Source organism: Lonchura striata, chromosome 15 (assembly GCF_046129695.1).
Source record: "Lonchura striata isolate bLonStr1 chromosome 15, bLonStr1.mat, whole genome shotgun sequence".
Taxonomy (NCBI): domain Eukaryota; kingdom Metazoa; phylum Chordata; class Aves; order Passeriformes; family Estrildidae; genus Lonchura; species Lonchura striata.
Genome location: NC_134617.1, coordinates 14,666,976 through 14,694,482, shown reverse-complemented (window position 1 = coordinate 14,694,482; position 27,507 = coordinate 14,666,976). Strand labels below are relative to the sequence as shown.

General features: G+C 39.9%; 2 protein-coding genes across 2 annotated transcripts in view; one reads left to right on the top strand and one right to left on the bottom strand.

Annotated features, from left to right (window-relative positions):
- Window positions 1–27,507, bottom strand: part of DOCK2 (dedicator of cytokinesis 2) — a 158,551-nt gene that overhangs the window by 39,437 nt on the left and 91,607 nt on the right. The window contains exons 28-30 of the mRNA XM_021531902.2: window positions 21,490–21,588; window positions 20,308–20,402; window positions 7,147–7,225 (exon numbers count right to left, since the gene is read on the bottom strand). Coding sequence (XP_021387577.2) covers window positions 7,147–7,225; window positions 20,308–20,402; window positions 21,490–21,588 — 273 coding nt within the window. The remainder of the gene's footprint in view (window positions 1–7,146; window positions 7,226–20,307; window positions 20,403–21,489; window positions 21,589–27,507) is intronic.
- The window catches only part of INSYN2B (inhibitory synaptic factor family member 2B), a 29,780-nt gene continuing 24,817 nt past the window's right edge, over window positions 22,545–27,507 (top strand). The window contains exon 1 of the mRNA XM_021531862.3: window positions 22,545–22,788. The gene's annotated coding sequence lies outside the window, so the exon portion shown is untranslated. The remainder of the gene's footprint in view (window positions 22,789–27,507) is intronic.

Here is a 27,507-nt window from a genome sequence, read left to right as displayed (position 1 = left end):
AATGTAAACTATTTATTATCTCTCTTTTCTGTTCATATTGTTTATAGATATGTTCTGCCACCGTGTGTTATTTGTAGTGCACCAATGGTGTGCGATGTTTTTACTTTAAGACCAATGAAATTAGTCTTCATTATGTTCTCTATAAAAGAGAGATGTACTTGTTAATAAACAGATTCATTCTTTGCCTTCTGATCTTGGAGTCTCACTATTCACTGCCTCAGCAGTGACATGAAAAGCCTGTTTAACTCTCTTACCAAGTATTTTAAGAGGTTATTTTGGCCAGTGTGGAGTTCTCAGCCCCTTGGGAAGCTATGTTTATTGATGTGCAGGGCACACACTTTGTATATGTCAATTATAGCACTGAAATGGAAAATTCCTCAAATTGTCCTAGATTGTGGGGAGAAAAATGAAGGCTTATTCCCAAATGGTCTCTTATTTCATTTAACAGCTCCAAGTTCAGTGCCACCTTTGTCAGAGACACACCCCACAGACTTAATCTCCTTATTTATAAAAAACTTCTCCTTTCATCCTCAGAGTACCCCAAAATGACTGAAAAAATGGGATCCTTTTCCTTTCAATAGCATATTCAAATTAAGGGCTCACAAGGTTTTAAGCACCAAAACTAACTTTAAAACTCTACGAGACAAAGTGGTCTCTCTGAAGTAAAAGAATATGGAAACAGATTTTAAAAATGCAAAAATTATTCTTATGAGACACGTTTTGTTTTATCTTAACCCCATAATAGAATTCCAAGGTGTTTTGGACATCTGTCGAATTAGAAAAGGTGGAATTAATTTAGCAGGAAATTTCCAGCCATCTCACTAAGAGATTATCCTAAAAATTCACCCAGGAGTAAAGGCTGCAGCCTCCTCCTTCACAAACAACTGAAAGCTGATATTTTCTGGTATGATCAAATATGAACTTCAGACTCTGTAATTTGATAATTTTCAAATGCAGAGTATGATAGATAATATAAAAATATAACACTTTAATATTTCCAGAGTAGTTAATTTGAGCTAAATTTCCCAATGGTTTCATTCCCTATTAACCTCTGCATTGTTTCTGCAATGTCTGTCACATGTAGATTTTTGCAGTGTGTATTTTTCCCCTGTGTGTTTGTAATGCCCTGAGAGTTTTGATTTTGGGGTTTCTAAAAGAAGATTTTAACATAAAAAATAATAAGCTGCACAATTCTGTTGGTGCATTGTGTTTGTTGGAATACATTTCATTACCGCTGAGTTATTAATGGAGCATAGCTCATGCAAGAAGGGTAGGAAAACACAAAAATAAGCATTTTCTTTCAAATCAGACTGACATTAGATTTTGGACTATGCCTTTTATAATAGAATTCTGTGGCATCGGTGATTAATATATGAATTACAATCGCTCTAACAGCACGGATATAGAATTATAATCCTTTCTAATGCCCTGTAAATGTAGTGCTAATGGAGGAGGGGAGGGAGGAGCAGGAATCAATAACGCTGCATTTCCAGAGCAGTGGCTGTAAAACAGCTGTGTGAGCACAACAAAATGGTTTGGGTTTGGTCACCCTGCCCTGCCCTGGAGGTGTCAGACGCTGCCATCTCCAAGCAGGGTCATTCCCGAAGGAATCCTGCTCGAAAGCCATGCAGGAATCCAGGAGCACCAAGGGTGGGATGGTCACAGGCTGGGGGTGTTCCTCCCTGCATGGAAACCCCTCCTGTGCAGAGCAAGGCTTCAAAGCAAAGGTGATGGAGCCAGGAGGCGACAGTGACAGCAGAGTGAAAATATTCTGTCCTGGACAGGGCAACTCCTTGCAGTGACATCAGCTGCCAACAGAAACAAAAATGTCCAGGAATCGTCCTATTTACCGCAGATGGCATCTTCTCAGACAGCTGTGGAGGATACCATGAATGTATTGCATAGGTACAAAAAACCCCACACTTTTTATTACAATTAAACCAAAGACACCAGGGCGACTTTCAGGGAACACATTTTCAAAAATATAATCCACAATTTTTAAGATTTTTGTTTGTTTGTTAAGCCTCTTTTGAAGGCCCTATCTCAATTCCTGCACCATGAATTCAGAACTTACACCTTTTGATAGTGTAGCTGTTCTGCCCTGCAAAAGTCCAGCTGCAAAGCAGTGGTCTGGACATGGTGTCCAATCTTCACATTTGAAATTGGCAAATCCCTAAAGAGCTGTTACTTGATACAAAGCAGCAGAAATCCCAACATTGTAACATCTTTTAAGACTGGATGTTATGCCAATGGCTGAATTTCCTTTGTCTTTACGAGGAGAAGCTGCTAATGACTCCTACACCACCAGCATTCCTCACCTCCAAAGGAAACATCAAAGGCAGCCCACAACAAATCCTTGTGCAACTGCATAACCTGGTCCTGTCTGGGACCAGTGTCAGGCAGACACTGCCTGAGACAGCTCTGCAACCAACCAAGAGAATCCTGGGGAGTATTATTTTAAATAATATTGGGAGCAAACAAACAAAAAGATGGAAAAGAGAAAAATAAGCAATTTGCAATCACACTGATCAAACTTTTTGTTGATGTGAAATGCAACAAAGATGTTGAATGAGCAATAAGACATTGATTGTCATGGTCTCCAGGGGAAAGTCTAACTTTAGACCTGCTTGCCTTTTTTTTTCCTGCATGCCATCAATGTATCTCCTTATATTCTCTCCTATAGGGTCATCCTGAATTGTTTTAGGTAGGAAATGGGGGTGTGTATTCTATTTCATCTGTTAGAGGTGGGGCAGATATCTTCTGCTCATTGGGCAGGTTTCTTTATCTCTCCCATAGCCAATCCTCCCTCCAGGAGATCTCTGCTGTTCATGGGCCATTAATTATTAATTCTCTCCTGTTCATGGGCCAGTCAGTGTCCCTGCGTGGCTGAGAAAATTCCATCATCCATGGGGAGATGCTCTGCCCAGGGGAGGAGCCAAGAATTCCTACCTGGATACAATCTGACCTGGGAACAGCACAGCAGCCTTTGCCCCCTGCATTCCCAGAGGAGCAGCTTCCTTCCCCCTGCATTCCCAGAGGAGCAGCTTTCTTCCCCCTGCATTCCCAGAGGAGCAGCTTTCTTCCCCCTGCATTCCCAGAGGAGCCCAGGCCCATCTCCCCCAGCCCTGGAGCTCCAGAGGAAAACTCCCCCCTTGTGCAGGATCCTGCTCCAGCAGAAGCACAGCTGGCACTGCAGGAGGGCTGAGCCCCCCTGGGATGGGGCTGAGCCACCTCCCTGACCCACAGGGGACAGGGCTGCTCTGACTCTGGCAGGGGTTTGGTTTTGTTTGTACCATTGCACTTGTAATTTTAGTTTTCCTAGTACAGAACTGTTATTCCTATTCCCATATCTTTGCCTGAGAGCCCCTTAATTTCAAAATTACAACAATTTGGAGGGAGGGGGTTTACATTTTCCATTTCAGGGGAGGTTCCTGCCTTCCTTAACAGACACCTGCCTTTTCAAACCATGAATACGGAACCTTAAGCTAGAATACTTTCTACAGTTGCAAGTCTTCAGACTTTTCCTTGCAAGCTCTGAACATGTACCTGGAAGGACAGCTGCCAGCTCAGCTGCTCCAGCTCCACATGCCAAGAGCTGCTAAACTGCTTCAGACAGGTCAGCTGCTGAATTCATTCTTCAGAATCCTGGAGTGAGAAAATATTCCCTGCCTTTCTAGATAATCTGTTTCAATATTTAACATAACCTCTTTATATCTAACATAAATACAAGAAAATAACTTGTTTCAAATTCAAAGACCTGAATAGAATAGAAACTGCTAAATATTGAGGGTTTTTACCTATTCCAATAATTCTTACTGAAACTCCAGATTTCTGTGCATTAAATCCTCATGTTCCAGTTTATGTTCAGTACTGAAGAATGCAGACTCATGCATTATGCAAGATTCTGTCCCTGTTTGTACTCTAGGCACCATGAATATTGGGAGCTCTCCTTCACTCCTACTCCATGGTCTATTTTTGGTCAATCACTTAATGAAATTTCATTCTATTCTCTCCTTTAAAATTATTTCCACTGGAGCTAACAGCTTTGTTTTATCAGCACAACAATAAATATTCCATAACAGAAGCCCTCTAGGCAAACCTGGTTTTGTTGTGCAAAGTTTTGCTGCGTGCTGACACTGGGCATGACCTCTGAGTGCCACTGATGGACTGAACCCACCCATGTGCACTCTGTGTGCAAACCCAGAAAAAACCCAAACCAAGGAGAACAACCCCCACCCAGCAGGCACAAAACCTCAGACATCAGATGGTTTTTTTACCTCCGAGATCAAAGATCCCCAAGCCAAAGGCCCACTGTGGCCCTTGCTACCTGCCCGTGCGATGACAACCTCGGTGTCGGAGCTCTGGGGCTGGGAAGGGCTCCCTGCCAAAATGGGAGGGTGGATCTGAGGGGTGCCTGTGCTAAGGCAGGAAATTTAACAGCCCTTCACCACTGTGCTGGGCAGGGGTTTGGGATTTCTCTCTCTACCTGACAGCTTCAGCATTGAACCTATGGCTTTAAGGCAAGCTGAGCTCTAAACTGAAGGACAGGAGCCACCCTTGATCAGACAGAGCACATCCTTCCCCCAAATGGTCCTAAATGATAACACCTCTTTTCCTTCTACCTAAATCACATAATAAATGAAAAAAGCAATTTACTTTGCAAATAAGAAAGAGGCTAGGAACCTTTTATTTTTCTGCATTTAACAAGCTCAACTGGAGCAAAAATTTTCTTCTTTGCATCTCTAGATTTAAACCACACTTTCTTAGATGCTCAACTGCTTCACAGTTGACTTGCTTTGTTTGCTTTGGTTGCCTACTATTTATTGCCATGCAACCACTCAGCCGAGTGAAAATCCTCAGATCTATTTCCCTGTGCTTTAAACAGCTTTTCAAATTTTTCTTTTAATTAAGACTTTGCTCCAACTCTTGATAATCTGATCTGAGAACACCATCCTGCAAACAGTAAAAATCATGTGCTTGTTTACAAAGGTGCGGCATCTTTTTATTTTAAATAACACTCTGACTGATTTGCATGTCCATTCTCCCCAGCCCACTCAGCTCCTCCTGCAGTGGGCTCAGGGACCTGTCCCAAACACACCTGAGGGCTGGGATGTGTGGGGCTGGAGATGGGGATGAACAGCCCATGTGAGCATCAGGCTGCAGCTCTTCACAAACATCAGTTACACTCTTCCAAATTTTCTCTCAAATCAAAATTGAAAAAGCAAGTTTCTTTGTCTCATTCTCATTTTTTATAGGAATGTAAATAAAAATAGAAATACAGCTTCACAGTAGCTGTACTATAATGTGAACTATTTTATGAAGTACAGGAGTTTCTCATTTACTTTGAGTTAACCACTGCTCAGGTTTGCTAACAGCCAAAATATATTAATTAAAAAAAAAACCAATCTGTGGGAAATCAAATTTGAATTTATAATTAAGGATATTAGACAATGTACTTTGCAGTATTCAAACCTTTTTTAGTCCAGTAGCAACTTTTTGAATAGGTATATTTAGGCAACACTTAGAAGGTTTGCAGAGCTTTTTTTCATGAAAGGAAAGTAAGGTACCTTGATTTGTACTTTAAAGTCTCTTAAGGGCATTGCAATTCTTTACAGGGCACCACTTATTTATTGTAACATTGTTTACTTTACTCAGGGCCTAGATATTTGACAAGTCATGAATAAAAGAGCATTAATGCATCCCCTTGAACTACAAGGTGCAGAGTTGAACTACAACATCCCTGGTTGTTTGAGAACCCCTTTGGAAGGCACAGAATTGCCACAAGAAAGAGCTGAAATAAAGGCTCCAGAACAAACTGCTGCTTTCATGTTTGAAAAAGGCAGTGTACACCTTAATAAAACTTTGACAGATCCAGTCTTTATTGTCTGTGTGATTTTGGTATCCTGCAATGTGATGTCTTTCAGGCCTTGGTTATCTGCTTTTAAAAATCACTGAGACATACTGCAGTAAAAAGTGATCAAGTGCTACAGGAACAATAGGTTATAAACTGCTTGTTAATAAACTGATAGAGTCTAGGACAGATTATATCATAAATATGTCAAGGGCCTGAGAGTTCCCAACAGGGATATTTACTAAAAAAATCTATTTTAAGTTCAGTGGAAGAAACATATTTCATTGTGATTCCAAATTTTAATTAACATCATACATATATATATTTGTATAATCACACCTTTTGCAGGTAAAACATTTTTAATGGAATAAAGCAGGGAAAAGCTCTACATTTCCTACTTGAGGCCACTGTAACAGAGTATGAATTTTTGCCTTTCTTTTCACTACTGTCTTTCAAACTCTTCCTGTGTAATCACTTCTGTGGCCCCTCTGCACCTATTTGGGACCGAGGGGTTTTGTGTTGAGGACCAAGAGACCAGTTCCCAAGCAGCTTTTAGCACAAGTGGAATCATTTAAAACAGATTAAAATCTGTGAGATGAACCATAAAATATAAAACCCTGAACTTTATATGAAGGGTGAAACAGAATAACTTCACACACCATGATCAGGCAGCACTTAGTGACAAATCCTGAATCTAAAAGTATATTTACATTTTAACACCAATTTAATGAATGTGAAAACTACAGATATTTTCATTTTCATCTAAAGGCAGGCAAACATGGTAAAATGCATAACGAAACAGAATGATATTGAGCAAGCAAAAAACCCAATTAACCCTAATTAAAAATGATTACAGAAAGAACTAATAAAAACAAATAGATGAAGATAGATTTGTCAGGGAAGACTACAAGTCATAAATAAATTCTAAGTGCCAAATACTCTAGGAATCAGCAAAGTTAAGCTCTTTCTGTCCTACATCCACAGCACTGACATTTTAAAGGCTCTGCGTGTTACGTCTGGGATTGACTTGGCTAGCTAAAGGGAAAAAAAAAAAGAGCTTTTTGTTTGCCAGTCCTGAGCAGAGTTACAGAAGAAAATACCCTGGTTGGGTGTCTTATCATAAATAATCAAAGCCCAGCTCTGATGTCACATGAAAGATAGTCCAATCCTGCCCCACCCAAATGCATCTGAAAGTTTAAATATCAGTCTGACACTGACACGGGGGCACAGCCCAGGAGGGGCTCTGGAGATGTGCACATGCTGCTTTGGCTCAGCTAAAAACCCCAGATACTTACTTGAACTTCAAAATTCATGTTCTCCAAAAATTTCTGGTTCATTGTCTCTGCAAATTTGTTGATGGCTCTCAAGAAGACCCTAAAAAACCAAAAAAGCAGTGATACAGATAAATGAATGTAACCTCTGGCAATCAATACCCACTGCGTGTGATACTGGTGGAAGCACATTTGGCACTGAGCACACTGGGAGCATCACACATGAACACAGCAGGTGACAATCTGAACAGTGGCACAGGATTTATTTAAGAAATTACACAATTTTTTTACCCACTACAAAAATTACACAATTGTCAAAAACATTTCTCTACCTCTGCTGGAAAAGTCAGACAACAGCATTTCATTTTCCCTGCTGCACACTCTGCTGCATTCCTGAGAAAACAGAGCAATTCTTTTAAACCCAGTGTCACCTTCTGCAAACTCAGGTCACTCACAAGGGCAGCATCACCTCCTCTGGGGGCCTGACAGCTGAAACAGCTCCTGTGCTCACATCATTCCTTAGGAGCTGCACTTCAAAGATATAAAGTGCAGCTTTTCAGTTTTCTCACGGGTGGGGAGGGCAGGACAACACTCTGCCCACCTTCTTCCCCAGGTGGATTATAAACACATTCCAAACAGTGAAAACAAACATTCAAAATACCATACAGTTACTTCTTCCAAGAATAAGACCATGAGCATTACCCCCCCCGCCCCCCCAGCCTGAAAACAGCACCTATTTAAGCTCTTGCTTAATGCAGCATGATTAAGTCATGTTTCTAAATCTAATTTCTTTGTCTGACTTCCCAGCATGGGACATTCGTAAAACAAAAATCAATTGTATCTTTAAATATTTATAAAATTTATTTTAATAATTCAGTTGTTTTCAAAATTGGAAATTGACTGAAAGTGATCATTTTCCTCCACTTCATAGGTAATTTTTTAAAGCTATTAAGTGGAAATATTTCTGTGGAAAACACTGTAAGGGCAAACAGAATGGTGAACACAAGGGAAAACCAATCCTAATTTTTCAAATATAATGATTTGCTTTCAACAAGATACTCCCAGTCAAGAAAAAAATCTAATAGTTACAACAGCCAGGTCCAGAATTCCCCACCATCTCAGTGATTAGCAACATCAGAGGATGCAATAATTCAATAATTAGGATTATCAGCAAAAGATTAAGAAACCACAGGATGTCCATATGTTACTGTCCAGGGAATGCTGTGCTGAGTTCTCTGTGGTGTTTTGATGTCCCATCTCAAAAGGGTAAACAAATAGAAAAATAGAGAGGAAACCACACAAATAATTGTGACGCAGAAATGACTTTCAGTCAGGGACATGTGACAGAGGAGGGAGGTGACAGGACCCATAAAATCCAAAGGACTGTGGGGATGAGACTGAGTGCTCACAGCTCAGGGAAACACCAGAGAGGCCTGGACACAGCCAGGGTGTGCATCCAAAATAAGCAAACCCAGGTCTGTGTTAACTCTGCAGCTCATTGCTACAGATGCTGTGAATGCCTGGATTTTATCCTGGCTCACAAGTGATCAGACACATCAGAGACTAAACTGAAGGGAATCCAGTTAAATAAATGCCTTTGGTCACTGGAGGCTGGTAGAACACAGCAAACAAGATCTGCTGTTGCACTGCACCCTTGGCAGCCCTCTAAGAGCCACTGGAGAAACAGAACAGTCAGGGAAAGGAGTTGTAGTCTCATCACAAAAAAAAAAAAAAAAAAAAAAAAAAGAAAAAGATAAATCAGAAGGGCTAAGTTCAGTTTCTTAATGAGGGAGGTGAAGCAAAAGTTCAGCTTTTGGCAAGCTTATGACAGGGAATCCCACGTAACCACTGAGCAACCACCCAAAGGAGCTCCCTGCTTCATTAGAGCAGTGACTGCTGGAGTGAGATCCCTTGCCAGGGGTGAGCTTCTCCAGGAGGAAAACGTTCTTTGTGAAAACCTACAGAAGAATTTCTTTCCATCCATTAACATTCCCCCGTAGTGCTGATGGGATCATGGAAATTCAGTAGCTATGCACGTTGTCACATCTTGCCAAGCTCTTTTTGCTAAGGTGACCAGAGGGACGCTGTGGCAGGGGGAGGCAGCAGATTTTTGGTGGTGCTGTGCCACTCCCAGCACCACCCCACACACCCAGCTGAGCTGCCTCCCCACCGTCCAGGGCATCCTCTGATCCCATCTTCCAGCACTGGCTCAGCTCCTCTTGCCAGCTGAATTAAGGGGCTGATTTGTGACATGCCAAGTGCCATCAAATCCCCTGCAGTCCAAGAAAGCAGATGTTGCTCAGTGCTGTCCTTGCAGGCTGTCACTGCTCTGTGACACTCACAGGGCTGCCCTGTGCCCCCAGTGCCACTTGCCAGGCTCTGCCACCTTTATGTGATCAACTCCTAAATGTGATTCCTGCTGGAAGCTGTACCACACTGCCCACAAGCAAATAAACACTTTTCCCCCTAAAGCTCCACAAACATGGGGACATTTATCTCCCCCCAAGCTGCCTGGTACTTGACACAAACAGTTTAAAATGCTTTAAAAAAGGGGATTCTAGAAGAGTGATTTATTTTAGGCAGCACAAAACCCCACATAGCTTGGCAGAATCAAGACAGGTTATTCTGTTTCATCATCATCATTATTCTTCTGAACAGAAATTTTAGGTCAAGGCCTTGTCAGTGCTCAGTTTTCTGTATTGCTCTGGACCCTTGGATTTACAAAGTTTATTTCTTGCCAACTCACATAAGCAAGTTCTTGAGCTCCAGCTGCTCAGGTAGAGCATTACCCTTCACTCAGGGTTTTTGGCTGGAGCAGGAGGGGGTGTCTTCCATTTCTGAGGCTTTTATAATTCCCAAATTCTGTGCATTTCCACACTGCCAACACCAAATTCCAGTTTAGACAGACTCTGGTCTAATCTGGTGCTAGTAACTTCTCTTGTAATAAAAAAATCCCACACTTTTCAGTACTTTACTCTTTAAACAAAAATATCATGCAAGATAGAGTAGAAATAATCATACCTTAAACACACATTAAATTTTTTAGTGGAAATCTATTTCCTAATGTGGACATATTAATATAAACTAAATATAAATAATAATATAATGAAAAATTTTGTGAAGAGCTTTTTTATGTTTTACTTTTAGCCTGATATATAAAAACCTCAGGGACACCTGAGAAATACTGACGTATTTAATGCCCAGTAGAAATCACAGAAAATATAAAAATATTTACAGGTTTCTATACAATATAATTATATGTAAGTTGTCTTCTATAAATATCCCTTTCACAGATATTTTTATCTGACAGACTGGAAGGACACTTTTTCAGGGAGCATGCAGTATTTCCAGGCTGTCAAGTTCCAAATATTTTCATTCATTTGTGTTTTGCCTAAAGGGTTTATCTATTCCTGTCATTGGGAGTCACTCAGGCAGGGTTTGAATGCTATTCCTGCCTCCTGCCAATGCCTCAATGATTTCACTGTCCTGCCTCAGTCTCCACTTTCACCAAAACGGGGCATTAATTAAGTAGCCACAGGTATGAAAATAAACAGGTACTTGTAAAATAGCATGAGGTTTTGGTGAAAAAAAGGAGAAAATATAATTTTAAACTCTGATTTTAAAGACATAAATTAAACTGTCACATTTTCAATTAATTTTAATGAAACAATAAATTTTCTACAGTCACAACAGAATTAATTTCTCATCAGTTTAAATAATTGTGATCTAAAACTGCTGAAATTCCTTTACCCACAATAACTTCAATGATATTTCCTGAGTTTATGAGGATAGATGCTTCTAATGTACAGCTCATATAAAACTCTTGGGCCTGAAGATTTATGGAAGATCTTCAAAGTCCAAAGTCTCTGAGCTAAATCTGGGAAAAAAAATGCAGGGTTTTGGCTTAGGACAGCAACAAAATTGTCATGGTTCAACTGCTCCTGTTTCCTCTCTCTCTCTGAATTTCCTGCTGCTTCTGATTTACTTTATTGCATTGTCAGAAACATTTGTTAAAACTTTTGGCTGGAAAGAGAGCCCAAAGAATAGAAACCAGTGCAGCTGTACTCAGTTTCACACATTTAGATGTCTGTTCTAAGCAGGGGAGAACAGTACCTTAAGTAACACAAAGAAATAATTTAAGACAGAAAAAACTGAAAATTCACATCACCTTAAGATAGAAATTTGATTTCAAGCTGATTATGCCTCAAAATAAAACAGAGGGATTGAGATGGAGCAAGGAAAGAATTCTGTATTCATAAACAACATATTAATCAAAATAGGTTTTCAAGGCTATTCCTCAGAAATGATGATTTTGTCTAACAGTAAAATAGGTCTGCATGTTGTCCTTGCTTTTGAAGTGTAAATAGGTAATAAACCTAAAATTCAGATCTGCAAGTTATTTTTAGCAAGCTAGTTAGAATTGTTACATCAGCTTTTTGCAACATAAAACAAAAGAGAGGATTTAATAAAACAAACAAACAACCCCCCCAAAAAAACCCCAAACAAACAAAACCTTAAATTCACATTGACTGTTCTTAGGTGGCTTTGCAAAACCTGGCCTTTTTCTGCACCTTGTTCCAAACAAAGAACATTTGTGGGTCCACAACATGATTTTGGGAAAGATGCATAAATCAGATCCAGCACTAGAAACATTTTGAAAATAATGAACAACCCTTTCCTCAGACTCTTCAGGTGAATTCTTTTAAAGCAGTGCCCAGCTGCAGTGAGATGCTCTTCAATGTCTTTTCAGGTTCACGTGAATCTAAAATCTGGGAGTTCACTGTTTCAGCTCTGAGCTGAGTAAATAACCCAGATACTGAGGGGAAGGTGAGTGAATTCACTCAGGAATTTATGAGCATCAGCTCCTGCTTGCTGTGGCTCCTCACTCCTCACTGCACTGAGGTAATGACAGGTGCAAAGAATGAATCAAGTACCAGCTTCTACTGGATAAGCAGACACAGGAAAATAAAGTTTGAAAGAGTCTATTTCCTGTGTTGTGAAAACTTATTCAAAGAAACCATTAAAATGATGGCACATATGGTTTTTTTTAAAGTCACATCAAAAAGCCAGTGAAGGCATGGATAGTTTTTACAATTCAGAACTTCTTCCCATAAACCCAAAGTACTGTTCCTTCAGAGAGAAGGAAGCCAGAAGGAGTTACACTAAATTCACTGTCTTTTGAACCCCCAAAACTGATGCCTCAGCACTTTCATCAGTGAATCCTCTACTTGAACAGAGGAGGAATATGAGGGAAGTTCTTACAATTCCTGGAGGATGTACTGACTCTTATTTTTAAAGATCTTTCCTGAGTTTGGGTAGAAAAAATTTGGTCATTATGCCAATTCTATGAGATCTGGAGCAGGGAATAGCAGAGACAAAACAACACTTGTCCATAATTTACATCAACTTCTTAGTATCATCCTCATAAAATGTTGTGCAGAAGACACCTGGTGGGTATTGTAACATAAGGCAAACACCAGGGAAAGCAGCTGAAGTCAAATGATTCTCCTGTGGGCTTTTGTCACCTTTTCTCTTCCCTGTTGTGTGCAGAACATGCAGAAGAAGGCACATTACAGAATGAGAAGATTCAAAGTGTGGGTCAGACCCAAACCCCAGTGCTGGTCATTGTCAAGGACTGGAGCAGCAAATGGCAACTATAAATTGATGCTGGGAGGCACAAAATACACAGGAGAGGCCAGACAATCAATCAGTGTGACAGGAGAGACTAAATCACACAGGTACTACAGGTGAAATAATGAAAATCCCCAAAAAGCAACAGCAGGAATGGTCTCCTAATAACATGGCAATCGTTGATTTAGAAATGAAGGGTAATGCAAGATGGGAAGAATATTTTAAAACTTTTGGCTACATGAAACCTAATTATGACGAGCACAATAATGGCAACACTTGGGAAGAAGTCCACTTCCATGGTAACTGGAAAAATATGGCCAGTGGCTCAAAGAAAGGAGAATAATTTCATCGTATTTGTCCCTCATGTCAACTCAGCTTTGCTACAGACTGAAGAATAATTTCTTGAACCATTCGTATTGAATTCTAATGATAGAGCAAATGCCATATTCCGAAATTCTTTTCCAATGTACACCCAGAGTATAACTATATAACATGGTCAGAAAGCAACAGCTTCAAAATGGTGTGCCCCAGCTCCTGTCTCAATTATAGTATTGGGCCTTATACATCAATCATACCTTGTGGTTTTTCTTATTAGCATGATTTGAAAATGTGCATTAAACAGCTATGCCAAGCATCCAGAATACTGCATGCTGCAATGTGCCAGTTACTCTGACAGCAGCACAATGAACTCCCAGAGGCAGTCAGTGCAGTGATTTTGTGCCAAAAAAGCCAAGTTTCCATGTGAGACCCTTCAACTGGTTCTTTGTATATGGCTTTTCCTTCAGCATCTACTCAAAACACGCTTTAAACATTGTGTAGCTCTCATTTAGGAACCAAAATACATTTTCAAGTCTGCATATTATATGCACATTTTACGCCAAACTCCTGGAAATGGGATGTTTTTGATGCTTTAAGGAACTTCATGGCTTGAAAATGAAGCATAGAAGGAGCTGTCAGAATGGGCTCTAAGTAAATCAGCTTAAGAACTTTTGGTACTTCATTACTTTCACTAATTTTGCTTATATTGTGACTTTCTTCTCACTTCTGTCTCCTTTGCTTTTCTGTGCATTCCAGACAAATTTTTGCATAGTAGAAATATTCTGAATTAATGAAAAAATTAACAATCACATGCTGTCTTTAGTGCTAATCAAGAATGGGAATCAGACACAAAGCTGAAACCCTGTTCTTAAAGATTAATGTAATGTCTTAACATGGTTGTGTCAGGATGTCACACAGTAATTAACTCCCACAGCCTTCATGTTTGAAAGAAGTTTGAATTGATATGGCAAAATTACTTCTCCGTTCTTCCACTGATTTTCTTTGCATTGAACCAGCAGACTATGAATTTTAAAAGAGATGATTATGCAGAAAATATATAATACACCAGCAGGGTTATTTTGTGATGCTTCTGGTTAAAAAAAATGAAAATTGACTGTTCAAAATAATGTTAAATACAAGGAAATTGCACATATTTTATTTCCTGAAAATCTCTAATTAGATGAAGTTCTAGTCAAAGTTACTTAGAATGGGGAATACAGAAGGATTGCTCAATTGCACTTCCAACTAATGAAAATTATGAGTATTGAATTTTTAGTTTTTTCTGTAGTGACAAAGAACAGTTTGTGTGGGTAATCTCTTCAATTTTTTTTTTACTCATTTGCACATATATTCTACAAAGGGGAAAATACTCCTCATTGGCTTAATCCCCAGATGTTTTATTAAATTTAAAATACTTGAAAACATTTTGTAACAGGCCACATAGGAAAGAACCTTAGGGGTTTCTATCTGCAAGTCGAAGTTGTATCTAGGAAAGTAAGTTTATCTCACTGACTTCCTGAGAACATCAAATTACCAAGATTTATATATAAAATATATACTAGATAATATATATAATAATTATTATTATATATAGTATATGTATTATTGCATAGTATAGTTACTATATTTAGTATATGTAATATATATATAGTATAGTAAATGTATTTTATCACATAATATAATTTTTTGGGGTTTTTTTGTTTTGTTTTGTTTTTCTTGGTGTGTGATGAGTTGTTCTCTCCACTGAGGACTTTTCATTCAGAGAGCTCTTAGTCTGGAGTGTGAGCATCCCAGCAGCTGATATGAGGAAAGATGAGACACTCTGCAGTGGGAGTGGGAATGGGACATCTCCCTGCACGTTTTCTCTCTGCATTTCAGATAAAAGATTAAATAAATGACTGCAGTGAAAAGGCACCAGGCATGCCCTCTGTACCGTGAGCACGGTGGGCAGCTGCCTCCCTTGCAGAGCAGATGATCTCTGCAGCCACCACAAAATGAAGTGCTGAGATTCCTGGAAAGCAGATGATGCCAGCACACAGAGAACAGCCAACAACAAGCAGAGTCAGGGCAGAATGAGCATCTTTGTGCTGGGAGGATGCAGGTGGTGGCAAGGCAGGGTGACATTGGCAGGTGGAAGTGACTCCGTGCCAGGCTGGGAGCTGCCAGCAGAGCACGGAGGGATCAGCCACAGCTGGAAGTGAAATTCTGCACGGGAGCAAAGCCCAGCCCACAGGGAAAGCACTGCCTCTCCTCTCACCTGCCTCACCCCACTGCCCAGGACTGTTTAGTGGCATTGCCCTGACTACAGACATTGACTTTTGTAGACACTGAGAAAGACAATGAGGAAACAGAAGAAGCTGGATTTAATGGAGATACAAAATACTTTGCCACTGTGTACCAAATACCTCAGCATGGGAAACAACAAAGAAATAGATTTCCCTCTGAAAGGAACTTTATATTACCTGGGAAACTGCATTTCAACAAGGCCATTTTTAGTCTCATAACAAAGCCAAACTCTCCAAGGGCACATCCTATCACTGTACACAATTAAATCAATGACTGAACAGTAACATTTGTTTGCACATGTTATAATACCCTTTGCACATGTTATAATACCATTTGCACATGTTATTTACCCTTTTCTGCAACTGTGAATAAAAGAATATTTTTGTTATATATTTATACTTGTTGCTTAAAATATTTTTTCATACATTAATATTACAAAGTTCTGCAATATGCCATAAGCCTGTGTATAAATATATTCTGCTCCCCTGAAAATTCAACCCCTTATAAAAACAACAGCGTTTCTATAAGAAGATGTTTAAATCAGTCAAAAGTTGCAGAGGAAAACAAGATCAAAGAAAAGAGTTACTTGTATGCAGCAGATCAGCCTTCTAAATTCTGCCTTATTTGTGCAAAATAAATCACAACACCATCATCCAACCGTAGTTACATAAATGAATCAGCTTCCAGGGTAAAACTAACCTAAACTATTCATTTGGGGGTTGGTATGGGTTGTTTGTTTGTTTTTTAAATATATAAGTTTTATTTCCACCAACAGATGGAAGACTGGGAAACAGCTCAAATATTTTAGTTAATTTGAAGTTTTTCTCCCTTTCAGCTGAATCCCAGAATGGTTTGGGTTGGAGGGGCCTTAAAGCTCATTTCATTCCACCCCCTGCCATGGGCAGGGACACCTTCCATTGGGGCAGGTTGCTCCAAGCCCTGTCCAACCCAGCCTCAAACACTTATTCCAAGGCTGTGCTGAGGACCATGCATATATTGGTGGAAAACAAGTTTTTCAGGAGCCACAGAGCCATTCTATGAAAAGAAAAACACAAAAACCACCCCAGCAAAACCCAGGCCTGGAATCCCTGGTGTCCTCTCCTGAGCAGAAGTGCCAGCAGTCCCTTGCTGGGCACCAAGGAGGAATTGTTTCTGCCTGGCCAGGAGCAGGGCACTGGGGGAAGCCCAGCCTGGCAGGCTGAGCAGTGCTGGGGCTGCAGGTGATGCTGATTTGAAGGCACAGTGAGCTTTGCCTGAATTAACAGCAGTGCTCCAAGTGGGAGCTCCATGAGAGCCACGGCTGGAGGCTGTTACAAAGCAGTTCATCAGCAAGTAAGCAGCTATTTTTAGTATTTATAATGAAAGAAAATTGACAACAATTGCCAAATACCTGCAGTGCTAAACCTTTCAAGTTTGACTTAAAAAGCACTGGGGAAGACTTGACTCTGACAGATGTCTGAAAATACTCAGATATACAGGTAATGAAAACATATTTTAGAAAAAGCCAAACTACTGGTGTTAGAAAATACCCTTCAGTGTTATCTAGCAGGAGTTTTTTCAGGGAGTAGGATCTGACCTTGAAATGTGCTGGTGAAACCCTGTTTCCACTTATTTTTAAATACCTTAAAATAATGTGGGAAAGGCTCAAAAACCAACCCAAATGCACATGCAAACAATCAAAGTGCTCACTAAGCCACTCCAGACTGGACACCAACTAAATTGATCCTAGGTACTAATTATGATAAGATCAAATACTTTCCCTGTGAGGAATTACCATTTCTAAGCCCAGAGAACAGGGAAGGGATGTGACCACTTTCCCTGTAGTTGCTAACCCTGCTAACTTCACCTTTTACTCAGCCAATCTCACTCCCCATGCACTTCATGTTGACAATAAAGTACATGAATTTCCTGGGAGAAATTATATCTCTCTAAATTAAAATTATGAACAGCTGGAAGATAAACAGACTATATGGTATTGTCTAAACCAGCCAAGCATTTCCCCACAAATGCCATGTACTTAGGAATTACTGCTTTTAATAAGTTAATAGCCAATATCTAAGTGTCATGAGTGGAATAAACTGCACATACAAGCAGTAGTAACTAATAAGAAGAAAGCAGTAAGCAACTTTAATTAGAACAAAAGTTAATTAAATCTACCATGGAGGATCACAAAAACAACTCAGATATTATATCCTCATGACCTCAATGGTGATGTTACTGTTTCCCAAAGTGTTCTGCCCTACCTAGCATGCCATAAAAAAGTGTTCTTCCCATCTTGCTGTTAGTGGAAGGGGGGAAAAAACAGGAAAAATTAAAGGCATTTAATTATTTCATTATTTCTTTCGCCCCTTTCATTCTCTGTTGCTCATTGAATACTGCCTGTCACACACAGCCCCTCCCTCCCTAAAAGTGCTTTGGGCTGAGCATGCTTGGGAAGCAAAAAGCATATTATTTATCATGGTGATTTAAAGTAATTTGAATTAAATCATTCCATCCTGACACAGGCACAGCTTGCCAAGTAACTTTAGTCAGTTCAGCTTCTACTGCAATTCTTTCAATCACCCACCAGAATTTCTCCTGGACAAGAATGTGCCCATTCTGCCTTTGGACCCTATAAGAAGTCATTCTCTCATTTTCTGCCCCCATCTATGCCAGACATCAAACTTTCAGCTGAAATCTCCCTGATATTATTCAGGCACTGCCTGGTTTTACTTCCAGATGTCAGGAATTGTCCTACTCAGCCAACAGGAGCAGACCTGCAGTGCTGGGGATGCTCTTCCCTCTGCTCTGCTCTCTGTAAATGCACAGATTTCACATCTCTGTGCTGCAGTCAGTCCCTCCTACAGCAAAACTCCTCCAATTGCCACTTTCCTTGCAAGCCACCAAGCACACAGGATCATGCAGGGGAGCCTGCCAGGCTGTGCTGCACTCCCTGGGGGCACAGGTGCCACCAGCTACACAAAAAGGTGACAGCACACACACAGATGTGCCCGCAGCCCTCACCAAGGTCTTTGCAAATGCAGAGAGGGGAGACTCCAGGCAAAACATCTCCTCCAGGGAGTAAAAACCTGCATGGAGCCTCCTGTCCGTAACAGGGGAATAGAGAATGCAAAGCTTGCACTGTGCTGAATTATTTTTTGTGTTTGGTTTGTTGGGGTTTTGTTTTAATTGTCTTTTCTTCTCTCAGTGTTATTAGAAGAGACCTAAGCCTGATCCCCTGTGACTTCTTCTAAGCCACTTCTCTGGTTTGTGGTAAACAATTTTAACAAGGCAAATCTAGAAAACTAAATTAGGCTTCCATTTATTTTGTAGAACATCCATTCCCTCAAAAAAACACCCCAATACCCGAACAAATTAAAAAAACAAACCCAAATTTCTATAAAGACTGATAAAAATCCTCTCTCTCAGTTGTTGATACAACATAAAATTAAGACATAAAGTAAGATCAATAACTCATTTCCTTATGCATTTCAGAGAACAGCAACATAATCAAGGAGTACAAACAGTGCCAAGTCATTTTAAGTAAGCAATGTATTTACAGGAGAACTACTAAATAGCTTCTAAACAATATTTTTTTTAAATGCTGACTTATTTCTTTACAGAGGACAAAGCTTAGAGCTACAAAACATGCCTGGAACAACATGTCCAGAGATTTCAGAGTCATTAGGAAACACATAAACACAAATACAGTCCCCAAAGTAATTTTTCCTGTCAGGACCTGACTGAATACAGACACCACCAGGTGAAGCCCCAAAGACATTCTTTGACCAAGGACAGACACTTCCTACCCTCACAGAATAAAATAATCCCATACTTGTGGATAATGCAGGTGTCAACAGCATTTTCTAGATAACAGAACTAGTTTTACATATGAAATATTTGATGTGCTGGCATGTGCCAGATGATTGTAGGTAGTTTAGCGTTAAACTGTTATTTTTTTTAGATTAAACCTTGCTACATCAAAACTAATTGCAATCACAGCAGCAGCAGCAACATAAGAATGTGCAAGGAGTTAGGTTTTACCTGAGAGGCCAAAGACTGGCTCAGACAAAAAAACAAGAGGGATGAAAATCCTGTAATATACAAAATTTTACCTGAATTTACACATCCACCAGCACATCTGTCCCTGCCCACCTCAGAGGAGGGGTCAGGGATCCCTCTGCATGGTCATTAATGCCCATGAGTGACAAAGTGAGATTTCATCACTACCCACTAGAAGGTAATCTTCACTTTTGAATCACAGAATGCAAAAAAAGCCAACCTTTTCATTTAACATAATTGCATTCAAACCCTAGGTTAAAATATATCCCATATTGAAATCTGATATCACAAAACTGTAAACTCTAATGACAAATCTTGCCCTCAAGACTGAGCACTCTCAGGAGATGGTCAGCTTTATTGACTATCCTCAATCCTCTCTTTTTATATATTATAAAAGTAGAAGAATTGTGTAACTGACTGTGACATTTCAAATAAACAGCATCTGTGGACTAAGTTCATTCAAACCTTTGCACTTTTGACACTTAACTCTTAGAACTGTCCCTCTAAAACTTCTAGAAAACTCAATGTTACCACCATCTCTACAAAACTAAAATAAAGATTGTACAGGTGGCTGCCAACATAAATCTTGCTTATATGTATTCACCTCATAACACAATCCAGCATCTAAACTCAAAATCTTTCTTTGAAAACAAGAAGCCAGAATAAGTTCAGCAGTAAAGGTAACATCCAAATAGATAAAAAAAAAAAAAATCCCCTTTCCATTTTAACTGGACTTAAAGCACAGGCAACAAGCTTTTTAATGGGTTGTTTCAGATTACCTTCTTGGCATTCCTCAGACTGGAATGATAAAGTTTTTCTAGACTGCACTGAAAACTGTTTTGTAGGGATGAAAGGAGTCAGTGTCCAGAAGCACAGAGAGTGGAGCTCTGGAGCTCCTGCCCTCCTTACCTGTTCTGCACCATGCTCATGGCCATCCAGTCCGAGGGGTACACGTTCTTCCCGATGAGATCTTTGAACATGATGAACGTTTCCATCAAGAAGTCCTGGAACAACAAAACGCAGTCAGGCTGGGGCTGTGGAACACACACTTGGAAGTGTTTCTGTGGGATTAAGGAGCCAAGATGGGGGATTCCACTTTGCTCTCAGTGAAGTCAAGGGAAGAACTCCTGGTGATCTCAGTAAATATGAGATTGGAGCCAAAGTTCTCTGGAACAGCAGTCTCAGATTCCAAATGGAAGCTAAAAGCTATTACATTAAAGTCATCATACAGGGCTCTTCAGAAAATAGAAGGAATAAATGAATGGAAATAAAAAGTTGTAGTACTTCTTGGTAAAATTCGATATTTTTTATTAATTAGTCCCACTATGCATAAGAATGATTAGGCTTGAAAAATATAGTATTTTTTAATTTTTTACTCCATTTAGTCCATATTTTAAATTTCAGTTGGGGAACCACTCTGACTTGAAGGAAGGAAGGAAAATGATCAGTTCTTTACCAGTGCAGATATTGCCTCCATGGACTAATAGCAGATGTAATCCAAACCTGTGCCCCTACCCTGACATATCTGACAGCTATAGCAGGAATGCAAAAGGACACACATAAAACCATGGAAACCTTCTGGGACCATTAAATTATGGCAGAAACAATTTCAATAAAAGGATGCACTACAAGAATAGGGCACTTATTGCATTTAGCTTACAATGTTACTTGCACCAGGAGTTGACTCGATAGTGAAAATGGAAATGGATCATTGTGTGTGAAGTGTGGAGGGAATGGTCAATTAGTTGAGGATAAGTTTTGCTGTTGTTTTGTTGTGGGTTTATTCTTTTTCTTTTCCCCTATCTCAAAAGAGTACAGCACAAAGATCCCATTACTTATTCTGGATCATTACATTACTACCTCAGTGCCAGGATCAACAGAAAAATTTGTGTCTTTCCAAATTTCTGATTACAGTGTTGTCCAGTACCACCATTAGAAGAGGGAGGCGGTGCAATAACACAGATGCAAAAAATGTATAGCAACAGAATTCATTCTAGGAAGAATCAGACAAGAAACTCCAAAAAAAAACCCTACTGAGTTTTCACAGGAAAAATGCTGTAACTATCAACTCTGTGATCACTTAGTACTCACCACCAGTTCTGAGCTTGTCTGGAAAGTTTCAATGTACACTGAATAATGCTGGTCACTCATCTGGTTTAGGATCGCTGTCATGCACGCCACAAAATGACTCTGAAAGCAAACCAGGCAGAATCAACACATGTGGATTATTGAAGATATTGGACTGTACTCTTTCTAAAGTCGAAGCATGTGAAACGCCTGAGAAATCCCTTTATGTATGTAAAAATAAATAATATTCAAGCTTTTGCGAACCCAGATGAAAGAAACAAACTAAGAACTCCAAAAGGATTATTCCAAAGCTGCCTTGCCAAGGGACAGGCTCTTGTGAGAAAGCTGCATCATTAATGAGGCACCATGTAGAAACACACATTGTGACAAAACTTCTTATATAAAGGATAACTCACTATCACCTTAACATTCCCAAAAGGCATATGATATCCCCTAGGATTCTTCTATTAGGAATTCATGGGAAGAAAATATGTTAGAATCAAAAATTTCTAATAATTCTATTATTCACAGGAAGAAATAGTGCAAGAAATGCTATTTTTTATGTTCTGCAGGTGTTTTAGCAGCTATTAAAGAAGTCTCAAACTTCTTTTGAACATTACGACCTTCACATCTCAAAACTTCTTTCAAACTTCCTCAAAAGGAAGTAGTTAGTCTTTCTCAATTCCTAAAGTCAAAATGCTGAAAGGTACAGTGAAAGCTCACGGGTGGAAATCATGTAAGTTACTGAAAGTCACAAAGACGTTTCTTTCCCAAGCAATAACAGTGAGTTTTATAATTTACACTTTTCCTTTAAAACTGTGAAGATTCCTCCTTACCGATTCCTTTGAAATTGCTGAAGTTTTAATTCTTGGCTTAAAACCAAGCCTGCTTTCAATGCTTCGATTCCATCTGAAGGACAAATCGCTGGGCAGTTCGGATGTTCCGGAGGAGCCCTTTCAGCGGCGCCGCTCGGATGCTCGGGGCCGCTCGGGCTCGCCGTGTCCCGCTGCTCCAGCCCGGTGGTACCCAACCATTTTGTCCCCATCCCTGAGCAGAGCAGTCCCTGCTCAGCTCTGCCTGTGACCACTAGAGGTCTTGTGCTTCCCTCCAAGAGCTGCTCTCCGGTTCGTGCTGCTGGGCTTTATTTATTTATTCATTCCTACGCGAGCAGACCCAGCGCACCTCTCGCATACGAAGAGTGAAATTACAACCTAAAGGACCTATCGTACCTTCTTTTGGAGTAACCCGAGTGCTACTGAGAGCCTTGCCTACTTTTTAAGGCTAAGAAGACTCATTTTCTGCAGGTAAACCAAAAGCTTTCAGGTAAGAAATCGTGTGTTCTCGGGTACTGATGCTCTTCTAAAAGAAATGCTGGATTTCCTGCAGTAGTACTTCACTTTTACAGTTCTGGAGCAGACAAACCTTTGCTGTGGCGTTGAATGCATAGCTGAAGGGAATAATGAATTGCAAAGGATTCGGTACTGAAATTGTGTGGGGGTTTTCTTCTCATGTCTCGATTTTCAAAAAAAGACTACCGGCAGAAGTTAGAGAATTGACACGAAAAGCAGCTCGTATTTTTAGCAGTTAACATCCACCACTGAATGTCTTTCTAGACTCAAGTTAAATAATCACTGCTTGAAATAAGCAGCATTTCTTCACAAGCATTGTATAGACGTATTATGATGCTTAAGGGCAAAAAGACTTTAAGAAGGTTATTTCTTTTGTTAAAACCAACTTCCAAAAATGTGCCTAGCTATGTCTGTGATTGTGGTACAGCACAAATGCCTTAGTGACTGGGTATGGTGATTTTAAATTTACCAGATGATATGCCTTGAAAAGAGCCATAAGCAAAGGTCTTGCTGGCCAGGACCTCACATCAAACCTGTCAAATTCACATCAGGTGGACTGAATGATAATAAAAAAGGTGTCAGTAAAGACGGTTTGCTGCAAAAACTTCCTCCATTCTTTCCATATAACTGTAAAGCAGGGAAATACTGTTTGATCTTTAATAGTTGAGATTGCTGGCAAGAAAATTATCAGAAATCATCTGCTAGCATCTTTATAGGTTTAAAGCTTGCCCCTCCCTCCTAATCCCCAAATGGCAGCAATAAGTATTCGTTTGTCAGAGGCAGCCCCAGATCTCTGAAGTGCCCCTGCCCCCCCAGCACTGCCACTCTCCCTGGCCTGAAGGGTAACTCAGGGCTCTCCACAGCTGTGATCAAACCTGCAAATACCTCTCTGCATCCACTGAAATTCTCCTCTGGGGTTTAAGTGCCTCTTGCTGGAGTGTGCAAAGAGCACAAACTGCCTGTGAACAGTAAGTTCTGCACAAAACCAGCTCTTGTGCCTGGCCACAGCCTGTGTGTCCACAGGATGGGCAGAAGAAATTCAGAATAACACAATAGTCTATTAAAAAACTGATTTCAATAAATGTTGTACATAGGGATTGAATAGTTAGATAGAATAGGTTAGAACAGAATAGGATAGAAAAGGTTGTAGCAGACAAGGGGAAGTTCAGGTAGAATCCTAGCAAAGCATTTTAGCTGTGCTCAAGTTGTTAGGATTTAGCCTGTGAATTACAGCAGAAAACGTTGATGAGAACTAGGTCAAATGTATAAAAAATAAATGTATCAAAGTAAACACTTTAATGCTGAGACAATAAGAACAGAAAAAAACCCAGAAACAATTCTTCATGACTGTAATAAAATATGCATGCTCTAATAAAATATTTCCCAACTTTAATACATTTATTTCCTTATGAACACAAAAGAACCCAAAAGAGAAACAGCACTGAGTTCTATTTTCTTAAATTATCCATTTTTCAAACACACTTTAAAAAATGTGTAAAGAAATAGGGCAATTAATAGTATGAACACTGCACTGCTGTAAGGAGCAGGAACATGAGTAAATAGGTGTCAAATGAAAATGAAACAGAGAAAGAAATGTCCAGGAAACCTACAAATTCTCTGTCCACTTAAAACCCTCCATAATTAATGCTATATATAAATGAAATAAAGTGCTGGCTTTAGTACAAGCACTGCTAGGTAGTGGGTAAGGTGAAAGAGATGTTGTTTTGAGTATATACCAAGTACACCAAAAGGAATTGCAGACTTATTCTGTAAAACAAACAGAGCTTCCTAAGGTCAAGCAGGAATACGTGGAATCTCTTGCACTGCTGAAAAAGTGCAGATTAGCTGTGGATGCAACATGAACAGGAAAAGAAACAGCTGAGGAACATCAGGATCATATGAGTACGATGACAAACTTCAACACCTAGCAACTGAAGCCCAGCACACTTTATAATAGCAGATGGTGACAGGTTGCCGTAGTAACTTCAAATAGAGCAGCAGCACAAGGATGAGGCAAATGCATTGGAAAAACAACAGAAATAACATGGAATGAAGCTACATTTTGATCTAATCTAGTAGAAGGGTTTCAGTGGCTGCAGGGTAGGCAATCCTCATGCAGATGCACTTCTGGAAGGACTCGGGGGAATATTTATTTAATGTAGGCACTTAAGTAGCATTTACCCTCAGTAATAGAGCACTTTAGCAGCACAGAGCCTGAGTGTGAACATAAAACCACATGGACATGCTCATTTTGCTCACCCTCACAAGCAGGGGGAGGTAAGGGGGCTCTGCACCATCCTCACAACCTGTGACCCCACACTAATGATGGTTCATGTTTGATTAACACGTGGCTTTCTGTATGGGGCAAAGAAACTTATTCAAACAACCCAGTGTTCTTGTGGTGTTTGCAGCAATCCTAGATTAGACTTAATTCTGAAGTCTCTTTTAGGATAAGCCAGAAGTTTCAAAATTCATTGTGTGTTAGAAACAGTAATTGTAAAAATAACGCACATAAAGAGAGTGGCCAAAAATTTCATTGGGCCAAAGAGTTCTGTTTTGATTGGGTTTTTCTTTTTTTTTTTTTTTTTTTTTTGTTCAGAAATAAATACAAACATTTTTCTGGAGGAAAAGTGTGAAATATTTCATCTTGAGTGTAATGAAAGAAAAACTAATCAATCACCTATTTTAAACAAGTGTTAAAAATCATCAATATTTATGTTGTATCACAAGTCTGTTATTGAGAATGTCTCCAAAAATACTGTCTTCACAGAATCATTGAGTCATCACAGCTGTTCCTTGTCATGGGCTAAAGAGCAACATGAAAACAAGTATGGAAGATGCTCAGTGATGCCACAAAGAACTACAGTAACTTGAAGCCACAGTTCCTCAGAAAACCCCATTACACTTTGAGAACTGTGGCATATGTAGAAGTTGAGACAAACATCTTGATCATATTATGCAAATACTAAATACCAGTCTGAAAGGAAAAATAAGCAGAATTTCAAGTGAATCGCTAATGCAGTAGTTCTGTTTCTCTCCAGAAATAGATGTCCCTGCCAATGCATGTGCAGTCCTAAAATGTAGTGTTTTGAGCTGGAAAGGCACAAATACATAAACATTAGGGCAGGCTGCTATGCAACAACCTCGAGTATCCATCACGTGTGAAATGGGGATTAGCTCCCAATCCACACCAACCTGGAGCCTGCCAGTGAGCACATGGTGCTGATTATTCACTTACAGTAACATTCATCTACTCTTAGTTTTTTATTTTCCATTTTTACGTTCATTGGTTCCGTCTCCTTGTGTTTTATAGCTGACTGAACAGCATCCTGCTCCTGCATCTCACTGACAGCCTTGCATTCCTGCCTGAAAACATGCTGGGCTCTTTTAGCTTGTTCTACCATTTCCTTTACATTCACAAGACTTAGCTAAAAGAATGCACAACTATACAAGTAGCAGACTACCAGGTAGAGTAATACAAAACAATTTTGTAACACAAGGAGAGAGCAACTGCAGCTGTTCTGTGTGATTTTAAGATATGTTGCAAGTTAGAGAACCACAATTCCGGTATTATTTCATTCAAGACTTTTCCATAGATAAAAGAAATAAAATAATGGTTCACAGTAGGACATAAAAGTAGCTTGATTTTCATGGAGTATATCCTTTGCCACCTTTGTTGTTTGTTTTTTTTTTTTTTTTAAATACAGGAGTGTTTTTAATGTTGTACTGATTTTCCAGCAATATTGAAAAAAAGGAATATTTTTCAGTCTCTGCAATGTTTTTTCTGCTGCTGGGTTTTGTTGTTTGGCTGTTTTTGTGCCATAAATCCTCTCCAGAATTTCTGCTACCATCTCTGGTTGATATGAACACTCCACTATAATTGATTTAACTTCTGCTGAAGTCTGTGTTCAAACACAGTTGTGTAATTTACTACTTTTCCTGTAATATTAACTTTATGTTCATCTTCAAAGCATATTCACAAATAAATTATGAATAACAATAATCAATGAGGTCAGAAGGCACTGAGTGGAGCTCAGCTGGTCAGAGCATGGTGCTAACAATGCCCAGGTTGTGGGTTTAATATCTGTGTGGGCCATTCCCTAAAGAGTTGAACCCAATGATCCCTTGTGAGTCCCTTCCAACGCAGATTATTCTGTAATTCTTCTATGGTGCTGTGATCTGGAATGAGCAATCATTGCTTGGAAACTGAACTGGTCCAGAGCACAGTTACCAAAGAAAAAAAAAAAAAAAAAGAAGGATCTGTTTCACCTCCTCACTTAAGCACTGCTGCCACACTCCTGACCTGAGCTCTGCTCTAGCAGATGAAATCTCCCATCCTTTGCCTGCAGGGGTCTGTGAGCTTTTCCCTCCTCCTCTGCATCCCACTGATTGCCACCCCACAATCTCCTGAGCCTGGTCCCACAGGCCAGAAGGACCTTCCTGCCCTGGCACATCTCAGAGATGTGCACTGAGACACCCCAGTGTCCCAGGGCTGCTCATTTCCCTGATTTCTTATTCCCAGGACTGCTGCATTGCCCTGCTGGCACTAAAGCAGATGGGCAGGCAGAGCAGAGCCTGGCTGGTCCTGCCCAGTGTCCCAGTGCACTCATGCCAGTTAGAGATGGTGACAAACACTGGAACTACACACAAGCACAGGCAATGAATCAGATAACAAACACCACCCATGGTTTAT